Here is a 12,203-nt window from a genome sequence, read left to right on the forward strand (position 1 = left end):
AGCAACGCACGTTACAGTGTTAACGCTTTCCACACCTCGCGACCCCAGAAGCCACTCGTGAGCTGCACAGGTTATGAAAATAGACCAGACTAACTGACTGTCACGTGGTCACCGGTAGTGGTTTAATTGGCTCTAACAGGATACCGTAGTCTTCATCCAGTCGACCAATGAGGACTCAAGTGGGTAGAAAAACACTAAAACTGTGCATTTGATGCTGGATTGTTGTTTAATTAATGTTTATTCTGATTTTATTGTGTAATCATCACCAATTACACTTGAAGACAGAAAACAGCCCTAGATCAAATAATACTTTAAATGTCAAATTCTGCTTAGAATTCTAGTTACCTTTGTTGGATTTTTTGGTATTTATGTACATATTTATTTTATTCAATTTATATAATCGCCCACCAAGAATATAGGACCCTGTAATACTACAAAGAGCCAAGATCCATTCACAAAGAGTTTCTTTAACTGTGGAAAAGCATTTGGAAGAACAAACATTATTTTTCTGAGTAGAGATGTAGTTTATCTTTGGTGGACCCTGAACTGAAGTCTGTATGTATGTCTATGATCACCTACACATTTCCATAATAATGATGTCGTCTATCATGGGTCGTTTGACCTTTTGGCCTATATATTTTTATTGTACATACATTTATTCCCATCTCAACCCAGTTATTCCAGGGTCAATTAGAGTAATCCACAGTCATAAACCAAACAGATTTAAATTCAATGAGAGACACTTGAATCATACTAATTATAAACTATTATACAATTAACTAATGATAAAGGTGAGCAAAGAGGAAGCGAGCGAGGGATTTTCAGAGAGAGAGAGAGAGAGAGAGAGAGAGAGAGAGAGAGAGAGAGAGAGAGAGAGAGAGAGAGAGAGAGAGAGAGAGAGATTAGGGCTGTGCTTCAGGTTGGATGGGATTAGGGCGCACAGCGCGGCACAATTCCCTGCGCTGTGCGCACTGCCGTGGACTTTCCCGCACGGCATTTGTCCGTCTGAACTGAGCGGCGCTTGAGAGCATCACCCACATCCTTCAGTCCCACCGGTCCTGGTGTTATTGCCCACCAGCTATATGGGAAGATGGCCGACGTCCCTCAACTCGTCAAAATTGGGATTTCCCTGAAGATGCTTCCCAACAACTCGGCGGTTCACTTCAAATCCGACGGCGCCAGGTTCGGACAGACCCGGACCATCAAGCTGCTGACCGGGTCGAAATACAAAATCGAGGTGGTCGTCAAACCAGGAGCGGTCATGGCAACGTAGGTAGCGCTTTGATTCTTGTTTCAGTCATGGATTACCTGCAGGAGCCACGGCTATGATAGGCTGTTCTAGAAAACAAATATAATGGCCAGGCCATTTTATTCCTGCAACTTTATTCTGGACAATGTCACGCAGATCACAGGCTAATTCAATAATGAGCATCACAGACATATTTACAATCAGGAGGCACTTTGATTTGTGGAGACTTCCAAATAGTGCATACTGTGTTGCGGTGTGGATATTGACATTATTATACCCTACTGGATATTCTTGGTCGGTTCATTTGAATGGTCGCTTTGAATGTTTCTTATTTATAAAGTGAAATACAGTGTGGAACAGTGCATGTGTCTGCTTCATGGCCTTAGTCAGACAGAAAAAAGGCTATATACGTGTAGCCTATTAAGTGTTTCTTCAAGATCATATGATGGGGATCATTCCTTGCCTGCAATGTCACGACAGTGGCAACCAACAGAAGGCAAATGCAGATTTTAAGGCCGCATTCACGGGTAGTGGGGTAAAGCGCAGTTATCCAACTCATGGAGTGGGATTAAAGGATGTTTTCGTGATTTTCAAGCGGCAGAGAAAAGACAGCATCACCGACAAATGCCTCTAACGCATGTTGTTGTATAAGTGTCACACTAACGCCCGACAAGTTCCTGTTCCAAGTGTAGTGCTTTAAAGCGGGTTTTTACGAGGAGGACGTGAAGGCAACATAAACCCCATTTGGCTGCGCGTTAAATCCAACACAGATTAGGACTCCAGGGTTTGTGTCACCGGTCTCTTGTGATTTGCCTACAAATCACGATGATGTAATGGATGTTGTTGTTTACTTCCTTCCTTCCTCCAAATAAGGATTAGCGTTGGGAATCAAAGTGAGCACGCAGATGCAAAAATAGGTCACACATTTGGGGCGTGCACATGGAGCACAGCTGCAGACAGAGTTCACTAAATGATTTGTAAACAAATGCATCATTGAGTATGAAGCTGACAATGTCTATTGATTTGTCATTTTGTTGCACTTTATTGGCCTCTTTGTAACAGATAAAGGATCAGGTTTACATTGAACATGTCATTTTAAATATATCCAATCATTCATTCATTCATCTGCAACCTCTTGTCCCTGTCGGGGTTGTGGGGGGGCTGGAGTCGATCCCAGCTGACATCGGGCGTGAGGCGGGGTACACCCTGGACAGGACGCCAGTCTATCGCAGGGCACATAGACAGACTATGGGCAATTTAGAGTCATCAATGAACCTAACACGGGCATATCTATGGAGTGTGGGAGGAAGCCGGAGAGAAGAGACATGGGGAGAACATGCACACTCCACACAGAAAGGCCACAGCTGGGACGCAAACCTGGAACCTTCTCGCTGGGAGGCGACAGTGCTAACCACTACACCACCGTGTCGCCCTATATCCAATATCCCATCAGTCAAATATTTTTGGATCATTTTCATTAACTTGTGTGTTATCCTAACATCCTTTCACTCATGCTACGATGACCTGTATTACCATTTTGTCTTTATTTTGTAGAACATTTCTTTTATTTATTTCAGCTTTTGAAAAGAACCATATCTTTTATACATGTTTTGAGTTTATGTTGACTTTCTGTTTTGTTTTGTTTTGTTGTATGAATGTTTGTGAGGTACGTTGTACTTTTGTTGTAATTTGTAAACCAGCGAATGTAAGTTATGAGACCCCTGGAAGAGTAGCGCCTGTCTAAGACAGAAGCTAAAGGGGATCTTAATAAATAAACATAAACATAAACCTGTCTTCTGTGGTCTCACATGGACCTTTATTCTGAAGTGTTTATTGATGAGTGTGTTGTGTTGTGTACCGGTGTGCAGCTCGATGAGTGTGGGTGCGGTGACCTTCCCCTTGGAGCAGCAGTCTAAAGACCCCCAGTCAGCGGTCTATTCGGGCCAGTACGACACAGAAGGGGTGGCACACACCAAAAGTGGAGAGAGGCAACCAGTTCAAATCAACATACAGGTATGGATGTTATGTAAAAAGTGCAGGAAATTAACTTTAATCTGGAGGCAGAAGCAGGAGAAATCCAACATTTATAAATATTTTAAAGTATCAAGGGTTCGCCAAACATGGTTCAGGAGAGGCAACAGCAATCTTTTCCATGCTCCACACAATGTCGGGAAGATTTCATTTGAATTTAGCTCATCTTTAAGTTAAACCTTTAAATTCTTTAGTCCACTGATTGCCACAAAGTTAAACGATACGTTTGGGTCTATTCTATATAGTATTTTGTGGAAACAATGGTCTCTTGGTGGTGGAACAAGTTACAAAACTAAATTCGGTCAGCAGAACCCCTCTCTGAGGACACCTACCTCTTCTGAGAGTACGTCATTCACCTAACACAGGGGTGTCAAACTGATCCAGTAAAAGGCCGCTGTGGCTGCAGGTTTTCAGTCCAACCAATCAAAAACACACCTGGTCCAACAAATCAACTGTGTGAAGACAGTTCAGGTGATTAAGTAAGTCGAGTCAGGTGTGTTCCTGCTTGGTTGTAATGAAAACCTGCAGCCACAGCGACCCTTTACTGGATCACTTTGACACCCCTGACCCATGCTCATTCTCTACACCAGGGCTGCCCGACCCTGCTCCTGGAGGGCCACTGCCCTGCATGTTTTAGGTTCCTCTCTGCTCCAACACACCTGAATCTAATGATGTGCTCGTTATCAAGCAGCTGAAGCTCGTCACAGGTTTGAAAATGGTTAGACTCAAGGTGTTAGAGCAAGGAGAACCCTAAAACACACGCAGGACAGCGGCCCTCCAGGAGCGGAGTTGGGCAGCCCTGCTTTATACAGATGCTTGGAGGAAGCAGCTGTTGTAGTTCCTGGTGAATGAAAACCACTGACATAAATGTAGAAATGTGTTAAAGTTCAAATTTAAAACGTTTTTAGCTTCTTTTCATAATCTTCCAATGAGAGGAGGTTCAAAAACAATGATGCAAAAATCTTATTAATGTAATTTCATGTGGTTTGACTTGAAATGTGTGTGTGTGTGTGTGTGTGTGTGTGTGTGTGTGTGTGTGTGTGTGTGTGTGTGTGTGTGTGTGTGTGTGTGTGTGTGTGTGTGTGTGTGTGTGTGTGTGTGTGTGTGTGTGTGTGTGTGTGTGTGTGTGTGTGTGTGTGTGTGTGTGTGTGTGTGTGTGTGTGTGTGTGTGTGTGTGTGTGTGTGTGTGTGTGTGTGTGTCCATCTGTACAGTCAGTAGCCTATGCTTCCTCTTCATTTCCCCTTCACATGATTTGACACAGGATGACATAGTGTTCATGGTTTTCTCGTTAGTGTGTACGTGTATTCCCATCTGTCCACTTGCGTACTCATCTGTGCGCGTTTCTCCTTCAGTTCACAGAGGCGGGGATGTTTGAAACGGTGTGGCAGGTGAAGTACTACAACTACAACAAGAGGGACCACTGCCAGTGGGGAAACAGCTTCAACAGCATCGAGTACGAATGCAAGCCCAACGACACGCGCACGCTCATGTGGGTCAACAAGGAGATGTTCATCTGAAGGAGGAGCCGCTCGGAATATTCAGTGTGTACCAAAAACGCAAGATGTGACGCTTCTACTTGTCCGTGTGTCATGATACATGTTATACTTAGCTTTTTGGCTTTATTGTGGTCTTTTAACTCCTTCCATCGTCGACACATGTCAGAAAATCTAAAGGTTTCTCTCAGTTTGAAAAGAATACGCAACCTTTCCCTCTTCTGTGTCGTGAAAACGCAAATCGGATCATCCCGCAGAACCTTTCAAATGCAGTGATGTTGTCAGTCTTTTCACAGTGTTTGTTTTGTTTATGGTGGTTATACCAACGTGTCAGCATTAGTGTGGCACATTTTATGAAGGTTAAACATGTAGCACTTCTCGACGACCTACAGTTTCAATTATGTACAGGAAGACTAGGATTATATTATGTTAAAAACATTTTTTAATGTACCTTTCAGTTGTGACACGTAGTACCTCAAGTGTGTTCCGACTTACTGTACGTGTACATACAGTACTTCATGTGAGTACACGTGTGCCTGTGTGTTTAGCTACATATTGCGTGTGTGTGTGTGTTTGACAAACGGTGCTCGTCCAGATGTGTTTATGTACTTGCAAGCAAAGAGTTTCATTCCAAATTTCCATAAATCCAAGTCTAGTCATTCCTCAGTTCAACCAAGTCCTCCAAGTGCCCTTGCATCGGTGACATTTTTATGTCATTGGCCCTGAGCAGAATCTTTTCCATCTGTTCTCGTATGGGAGCTTGCCATGACATCTGGAGCTTCTGATGTTAAAAATGCGGGGTACATATTTTCAAGCATGCAACAGAGCAGGGCAATATGGCCAAAGAAAATCTGTACACAGTTACAAATGAATTCAAATAAGATCATTTTCCATCAGCTAACACGCAGTAACGTGTAACAGTATTATTTCCACCTATTGTGCTGTTACTTTTACTTGTGAGAGACTTTCACCTTGAAGTCACTCCTCATTAAAGTAAACTATATCGGTGTCACTTGACAGATACCACTTTTTAATCTGAATAGTACGGTTTGTGTTGTCGCTGCCGCCCAATCGTTACGTGAGACGGACGAGGTCATTGTTTGTTTGAAAGATAATGCAGTCGCACAAAAAAGAAAACATGACCCTGGCACTTTGATGAACTCTTCTCTCGGCTCTCGAAAGCGTCCAGGTCAGCTCCTGTGTGAGCCTCTACGAGTTACTGTTACCCATAAAAAGAGAGGAAGATGTCGATCTGGTCAAAAAGCCTGCTTCAGCACATATCCTTTTACAATGACCCTGCAGTGCACCTCCTCTGCGTCAGCACCTCTAAACCCTGAACTTATTTTGGAAGGAAACTGTGTAGCTGCGTGTCGGTGTATGTGTATATGTGTGTATTATCTGGTGGCACCACTGTGTGCACAGAATAACGCAGTACTGGCTGTAGGAGTTTTGTATTTGGGTGAAGTTGTGCCCCTATTTACAACGTGTTTGTTTCTCTACCTCTGCCGACGGACTTGGCCATGAAAATGAATTGTGTTCATTACAGATAAATTATGCATTTGGAATATATTCAAAACATAAATTGTCAATGACAACTTTAAATCATGTTTGTATTTCTCGAGGTAACTTATAATATTTTGAAAAACAGTATTTTGTACAGTGAACCGTGTGACATGTTTTTATATTATTGTCTTTTGCTAGAATTAACTATCAAATACATTAAAATATTAACCTATGCAAGAAATTAGAGCAACACAAATAATGAGAATGTGCAATATGGTGGTGAAATTGACATATTTTGACCTTTATGTGAAAGTGTTGTTTGTTTATAATATTAAAAGTAAAAAATGGAAAATATGTTTGTGTGGCATTTAACTCTTTCACTCCAAACCTATTCTGTGAACTATTAACAACAGGTTTATTTATTGACAACTCAAGCAACATGGAATAACTAAAGGAAACTACATCAAGTTCATACAAGCTTTTAGAGTTTTGACAACTGCAGTTCTTATGTTTTTCAAAGAATCAGATATCAAAACTACAGAGGTGTAATTGGGACGGCAGTAGCTCAGTAATTGTGGACTGGAACAGTGGACAATACTATTTTGGTCATGGTGCACAAACACATCACACTATCAAACTGATGTAAACGTATGACGATGTGAGCCTGTGAATGTTCTCATTTGTCCAGGTCATCGTTACAACTCAAGCAATTTCAGTCAAACGCAACTGGACTTGTTTTTTTTGTCTAGGAAGACGTTTCACCTCTCATTTAAGAGGCTTCATCAGTTCATGTATGCATCTGACCAGGCTGGGACTGGACCAGGACAAGGACCAGGACCAGGACCAGGCTGGGACTGGACCAGTACCAGGACCAGGCTGGGACTGGCACTTCATCATCGGCCTTGTGAGAGGTTAAATACCTGGATCTCCACACCAGTTAGTTGGTCCAGTCCCAGCCTGGTCCTGGTCCAGTCCCAGCCTGGTCCTGGTCCTGGTCCAGTCCCAGCCTGGTCAGAGGCGTACATGAACTGATGAAGCCTCTTGGATGAGAGGTGAAACGTCTTCCTAGATAAATAACCAAGTCCAGTTGCTTTTGACTGAAATTGTTTTGGGGATTTCATCACATTAAATCTGCAGATCCAAATCAATGCTTAGCTCCTTGATAGTGCATCTGCTTATACTGGTTCACAATGCTAAAAATGGGTCATGAGTGCCTGTCCAATAGGTAAAGTCTGAGGTGCTGTAAGAAAGGGCTTCACAAAATGCAGTCCGTATCTGCCAGGTGTTCTTATTAAAGCTTTCATTTTTGACATTACCCTTTATTTATTTAACCAGGATATTCCCATTCAAATTTAAAATCTCTTTCATACAAGTTTCACATTTAAAACCAAAACAACACACAACTAAAACATGTCACACAACTTATCATGATAGATCAACAAAATAAAACATCAAGCATTGAAAAATAAAATAGCATATGAGTGCTCAGAGACAGTACATGTGCAAATTGTATTAAAAAAGTCCTTAATCCTGCTTTTGAGAGGGATTCCAGTTGACCCTGTAGTTTATTCCAAGATAGGGGTGCTAAACATTTAAAAGCACTTTCACCAAACACAGTGTTGGGTCGAGGAACATTGTCTATGCAGCATCCAGCAGACCTACAGTATATTCTCCGAGAAGGCCTGACTCCCTGCAGTACAGCCGTGCAGCCGGTGCATGGAGCCCGAGCACAAACCAATCCAGGAGGAAAACATAGAAATAAATATAACCTGTAGATCCCGGATGTACAGTAGCCTACTGCTGCACCTCCCCCCCTTCCGCCTCTCCTCCCCTCCCCTCCACCACCGCCTGCTTGTCAAACCGAGCCTCCTCCTCCTCCGCTTACTGTCCCCTCCCAGCGGGTCTCCCTCCCTTTGCCACTGCAGTGAAACCCTCGGTAAAGGGGAGAGAGAGAGACGGAGAGCAGAGCCTGAAGCTGGGTATAAAGCCAGGACGAGACCTCAGCGAGTAACTACCAAAACCGTATATATAAATACTTTTGTATTTCTCGCCACAGCTCGGCGACCTCACCGACCCCTCCCCTCCCCTCCTGTTGTACCTCTTCTCCGCTCACATCGCCTGGATTTCATCATCCGACCTGCAAGATGGTAAGCGTCAGCGGCTCTTAATTTCACCCCGCGACCGAGTGGCGAACGCAGCCAGCGGGCAGGCCTGCGTCCATGACTGTGGCGCTTTGACAGGATGTTGTTGTGGTGGTAATGGTTGTGCTTGGGAGCGCTTTGCTTTAAGTTAACAGTCGACAGCGTCCGAAGGAGACGCTTTTCTCACCTACTCTCGGCTCCCTGTCGCTCCCTCTGTGTGTGTGTGTGTGTGTGTGTGTGTCTGTGTCTGTCTCCGTGTGCACTGCCCCGGGGCTGACAGCACTCTGCAGCCCGTGGCCCAGATCTTTCTTATCCCTTCTCGGCACAGCCCGCACTCTTATTAGCGACGAGGCGTGCGCAAATGAGTTCCAGTTGGTACAAATGCGCGCTTATTTGCGACTTGGTTTGCGACTAATTGTTGCATGTTTGTACACATCGGGCTGGTGAACGAAGTTAGGGTTTGTGCTCACACTCCCTCTGCGTTCAAAGTGTTTAAAACGTGTTTTCCAGCCATGGCGCTGTGTTGATAGTTGCAACATTGTTCCTGTTTGAGCTCCTAAGCTGTAACAAACCCACCGACGCTACATTTGTATCTATTTACGGCGGTTTCACGCAACACACCGCGCAGTCCTAATGCATTAGCCCGTCGCCTATATACTGTACATATCTATTGGATATACTATACACTTTACTATGTGAAGGTGAGTTGCCTAGTAACCGCCTGGCATCCACGTAGAGGCCGATAGGAGGACACCTCAGCAGCGTCCAGGCCTGGATCCATAGTAAAGATGGCATGTTGTTAATTGCAAGAGCGAAGCTTTGCGCATGAATTGAACCTCCTGTCTCTCTCACACACACACACACACACACACACACACACACACACACACACACACACACACACACACACACACACACACACACACACACACACACACACACACACACACACACACACACACACACACACACACACACACACACACACACACACACCACTGTCCTCTCATACCCACCGTTCCTTTCCATCCAACCCTGGATCAAACACACCTACACACATCCATTTTCTGATCAGTTATCGATGTTGCACACTTTGCATTTGCTCGCTGTAAGAAACAGTCCAGGGAGAGTTATTTTGCTGCTGTTTTAGTCCTTGTACCACTTTGTTTGAGTTAACACCGTACAGTAAACCCAGATGTGTTATTTACCAGAAGATTGAAATGTGAGTAAATATTGACTGGAGCCAATGAGCTGCCACCAAGTTTACAAACTAGAGCTGGAACAATTAATCAGTCAAGCAGACACATAGGCTGGCATTAAATTATTGCAGATATATCAGTAGCAGTGCATGTATCAGCGGGACATGTAAAACCCTGTCAGCATTAGAGAGTTTGTCCACCTCAGAAGAGTTTTCATCTGTAAAATGCTTTTTCCGATCCATCCAATATTGTTGAGGTTATCGTTTAATCACAAAAAAAGTCAGCTAATATTTTACATTCACATATCCCCTCAAAATGTAACAAGGAGCTTTAAATACAGTTATATGTATTTTGAATTTGCATCTTAAGGACTGATACCAGCCCACAAATATATCTGGATACACTTGCTGAGTAAAACCTCAAATCTGCAGCTGATGTTAAAAGATCCGTTCTGCAAAATCGGATAAAAGTAAACAGGCCTCATGGTTGGATAACCATGATACAGCTATGAGGAACTCATGCGTTGTGATTCAAGGTTACTGTCCCTTAAGTAATATTCTGTATATTATGGTGCAAAAAAAGGGACACATACACACACCGTGCCAAGAATTCAGGGCAGCATTTCTCTCTCCTGTTCATGACGCAGCATTCAAATCAACTTCAGTCTGACTTTCTCATAATAAATACATTAACCAGAGACAGGGGAGGTAAAATGCTCAGGGCACCTTGTTACATTTGCCCTGCAGCAGTCTCAACTCTCTGCCAGAGGGTGGGAACTCGAGGCATGCCTGTCGTACAGATAGTGTGCCAACTTATGTTCTGTCAAAATGTATTCTTCTCAGCTGCAGGGTGAGGTTGGGGGCAGGGACACATAGTTGCTTAAGCATGTAGTGAAATGAGCTGATGCGGAGGGGACCATATGCTGCCTAGCATCAAGCGCCACCCACATAAGGATCCGTAGCTAATGTAAAAGAGATAAAAGCCACAGCGAACCACCAGCACAAGTGATGATCAACACTACGTGATCCACCCTGCACTTCCAACCAGCCCACTCAATCTGGATTTATTCTCCTCACTGGCTGTTGCATCGCTGCAGAGCTTGGCTTGCACTGGGTCCAGCAGTTCATCGGCACAGGCCAAACTCTCATCAGTAAACAGCTATTTCTGTGGTGTTGCTGCCTCTGCGCCCAACGAATAATAAAGTTTAAAGTAACGGTTAAATGGCACGTCGAGGGTAGCGTGCCTCTGTAATTACTGACTGGAACAGGATGTTTAGGGGATATAATGCAACAGGAACTGTTCAGTGGTGCTCAAAAGTAGAAAAGGTCAAATGTATACATGCTGGTGTAGGAGAAGGTTCTCTAACAGTGTTGGACAACAGGACACATTCCCTGTTTGGGAGAAGCGGAATGTATGACTGATTTAAAGTTTTTTAGATGATTCAAATCACCTAAATAAACGTCTTTCTAGTTCTGCCTCATCAGCATTCAAGGCAGTAAAAGTGCAGAATGCCAATAATCTCTGAAAAGCACATTTTTCACACTATTGATGGAGGCAATGGGACCGAAAACAAGGTGCTTCATTCATGACTGCCACTCATTGCCTGCAGTGACTTACACACGCATGAACCCATTCACCTGCAGAAATCCATAGTATTAGAATCCATCCATCCATTTTCAACTGCTTATCCGGGCACAGCAGCCTAAGCAGATGTATTCCACATATCCCTCTCCCCAGTGACACTTTCCAGCTCCTCCTGGAAGACCCCGAGGCGTTCCCAGGCCACATAAGATATATAATCTCTCCAGCATGTCCTGGGTCTATCCCCTTCTCCCAGTTCGACACGCCTTGGAAACCTTTAACGGGAGGCGCCCAGAGGCATCCTGATAAGATGCCCAAACCATCTCAAACTACCCTAGGATGCCAAGGAACAGCAGCTCTACTCCGAGCTCACTCCGGATGTCTGAACTCCTCACCCTATCTTTGAGGCTAGGGTTGGGTCGTAGATGGGCTGGTAAATCTCGAGCTTTGCTTTCTGACTCAGCTCTCTCTTCTCCAAGATGGTCTTGTACAATGTCTGCATCACTGCTGAGGCTGCACCAAACCGCAGGTCCCTTTCCGGCTCCATTTTACACTCATGAACAAGACACAGAGATACTTGAACACCTTCGCCTGGGGCAGTAACTCACCCCCAACCCCGAAGAGAGCAATCCGCTGTTTACCGGTGGAGAAGCATGGCCTCGGAGGTCCTGACTCTCATCCTGACCGCCTCCCACTCGGCTGCAAACCGCCCCAGTGCGTGCTGGAGGTCACGTTCTGATGAAACCAACAGAACCACATTGCCCGCAAAGTGTAGATTCTAGATAGTATTAGAGCATGGAGCATTAACAAAAGGGGCTATTGCTTGTTGAAGGGATGACTGTGGCCAGTAGGAAACAATTTGCCAAACCTCAATGCTTACCATCAAGTAACCCATTTCCAGAAAGTAAAAGTAATGACATTCTTGTATAAAAGCATGATGACCACTGTGTACCTAATTAACACCTTGGCCTTTAAACTCAAGCATTGATCTTTTGCTGTTATTGA

The 12,203-nt window shown here is 44.1% G+C and overlaps 2 protein-coding genes across 2 annotated transcripts in view; both read left to right on the forward strand.

Annotated features, from left to right (window-relative positions):
- Window positions 1–1,090: 1,090 nt before the first annotated feature.
- On the forward strand, window positions 1,091–4,798 carry cnrip1b (cannabinoid receptor interacting protein 1b; the record flags this gene model as incomplete). Its single annotated transcript, XM_083923338.1, has 3 exons — window positions 1,091–1,269; window positions 3,118–3,262; window positions 4,634–4,798. 3 exons carry the CDS (start codon window positions 1,091–1,093, stop codon window positions 4,796–4,798), a joined length of 489 nt encoding a protein of 162 aa, XP_083779464.1.
- Window positions 4,799–8,192: 3,394 nt separating this feature from the next.
- Window positions 8,193–12,203, forward strand: part of LOC310954223 (calcineurin subunit B type 1-like) — a 28,685-nt gene continuing 24,674 nt past the window's right edge. The window contains 1 exon segment of the mRNA XM_083923588.1: window positions 8,193–8,424. Coding sequence (XP_083779714.1) covers window positions 8,422–8,424 — 3 coding nt within the window. The 5' untranslated portion in view covers window positions 8,193–8,421.

This window comes from Echiichthys vipera (genome assembly GCF_963691815.1).
Source record: "Echiichthys vipera genome assembly, chromosome: 11".
NCBI classification, from domain to species: Eukaryota; Metazoa; Chordata; class Actinopteri; order Perciformes; family Trachinidae; genus Echiichthys; species Echiichthys vipera.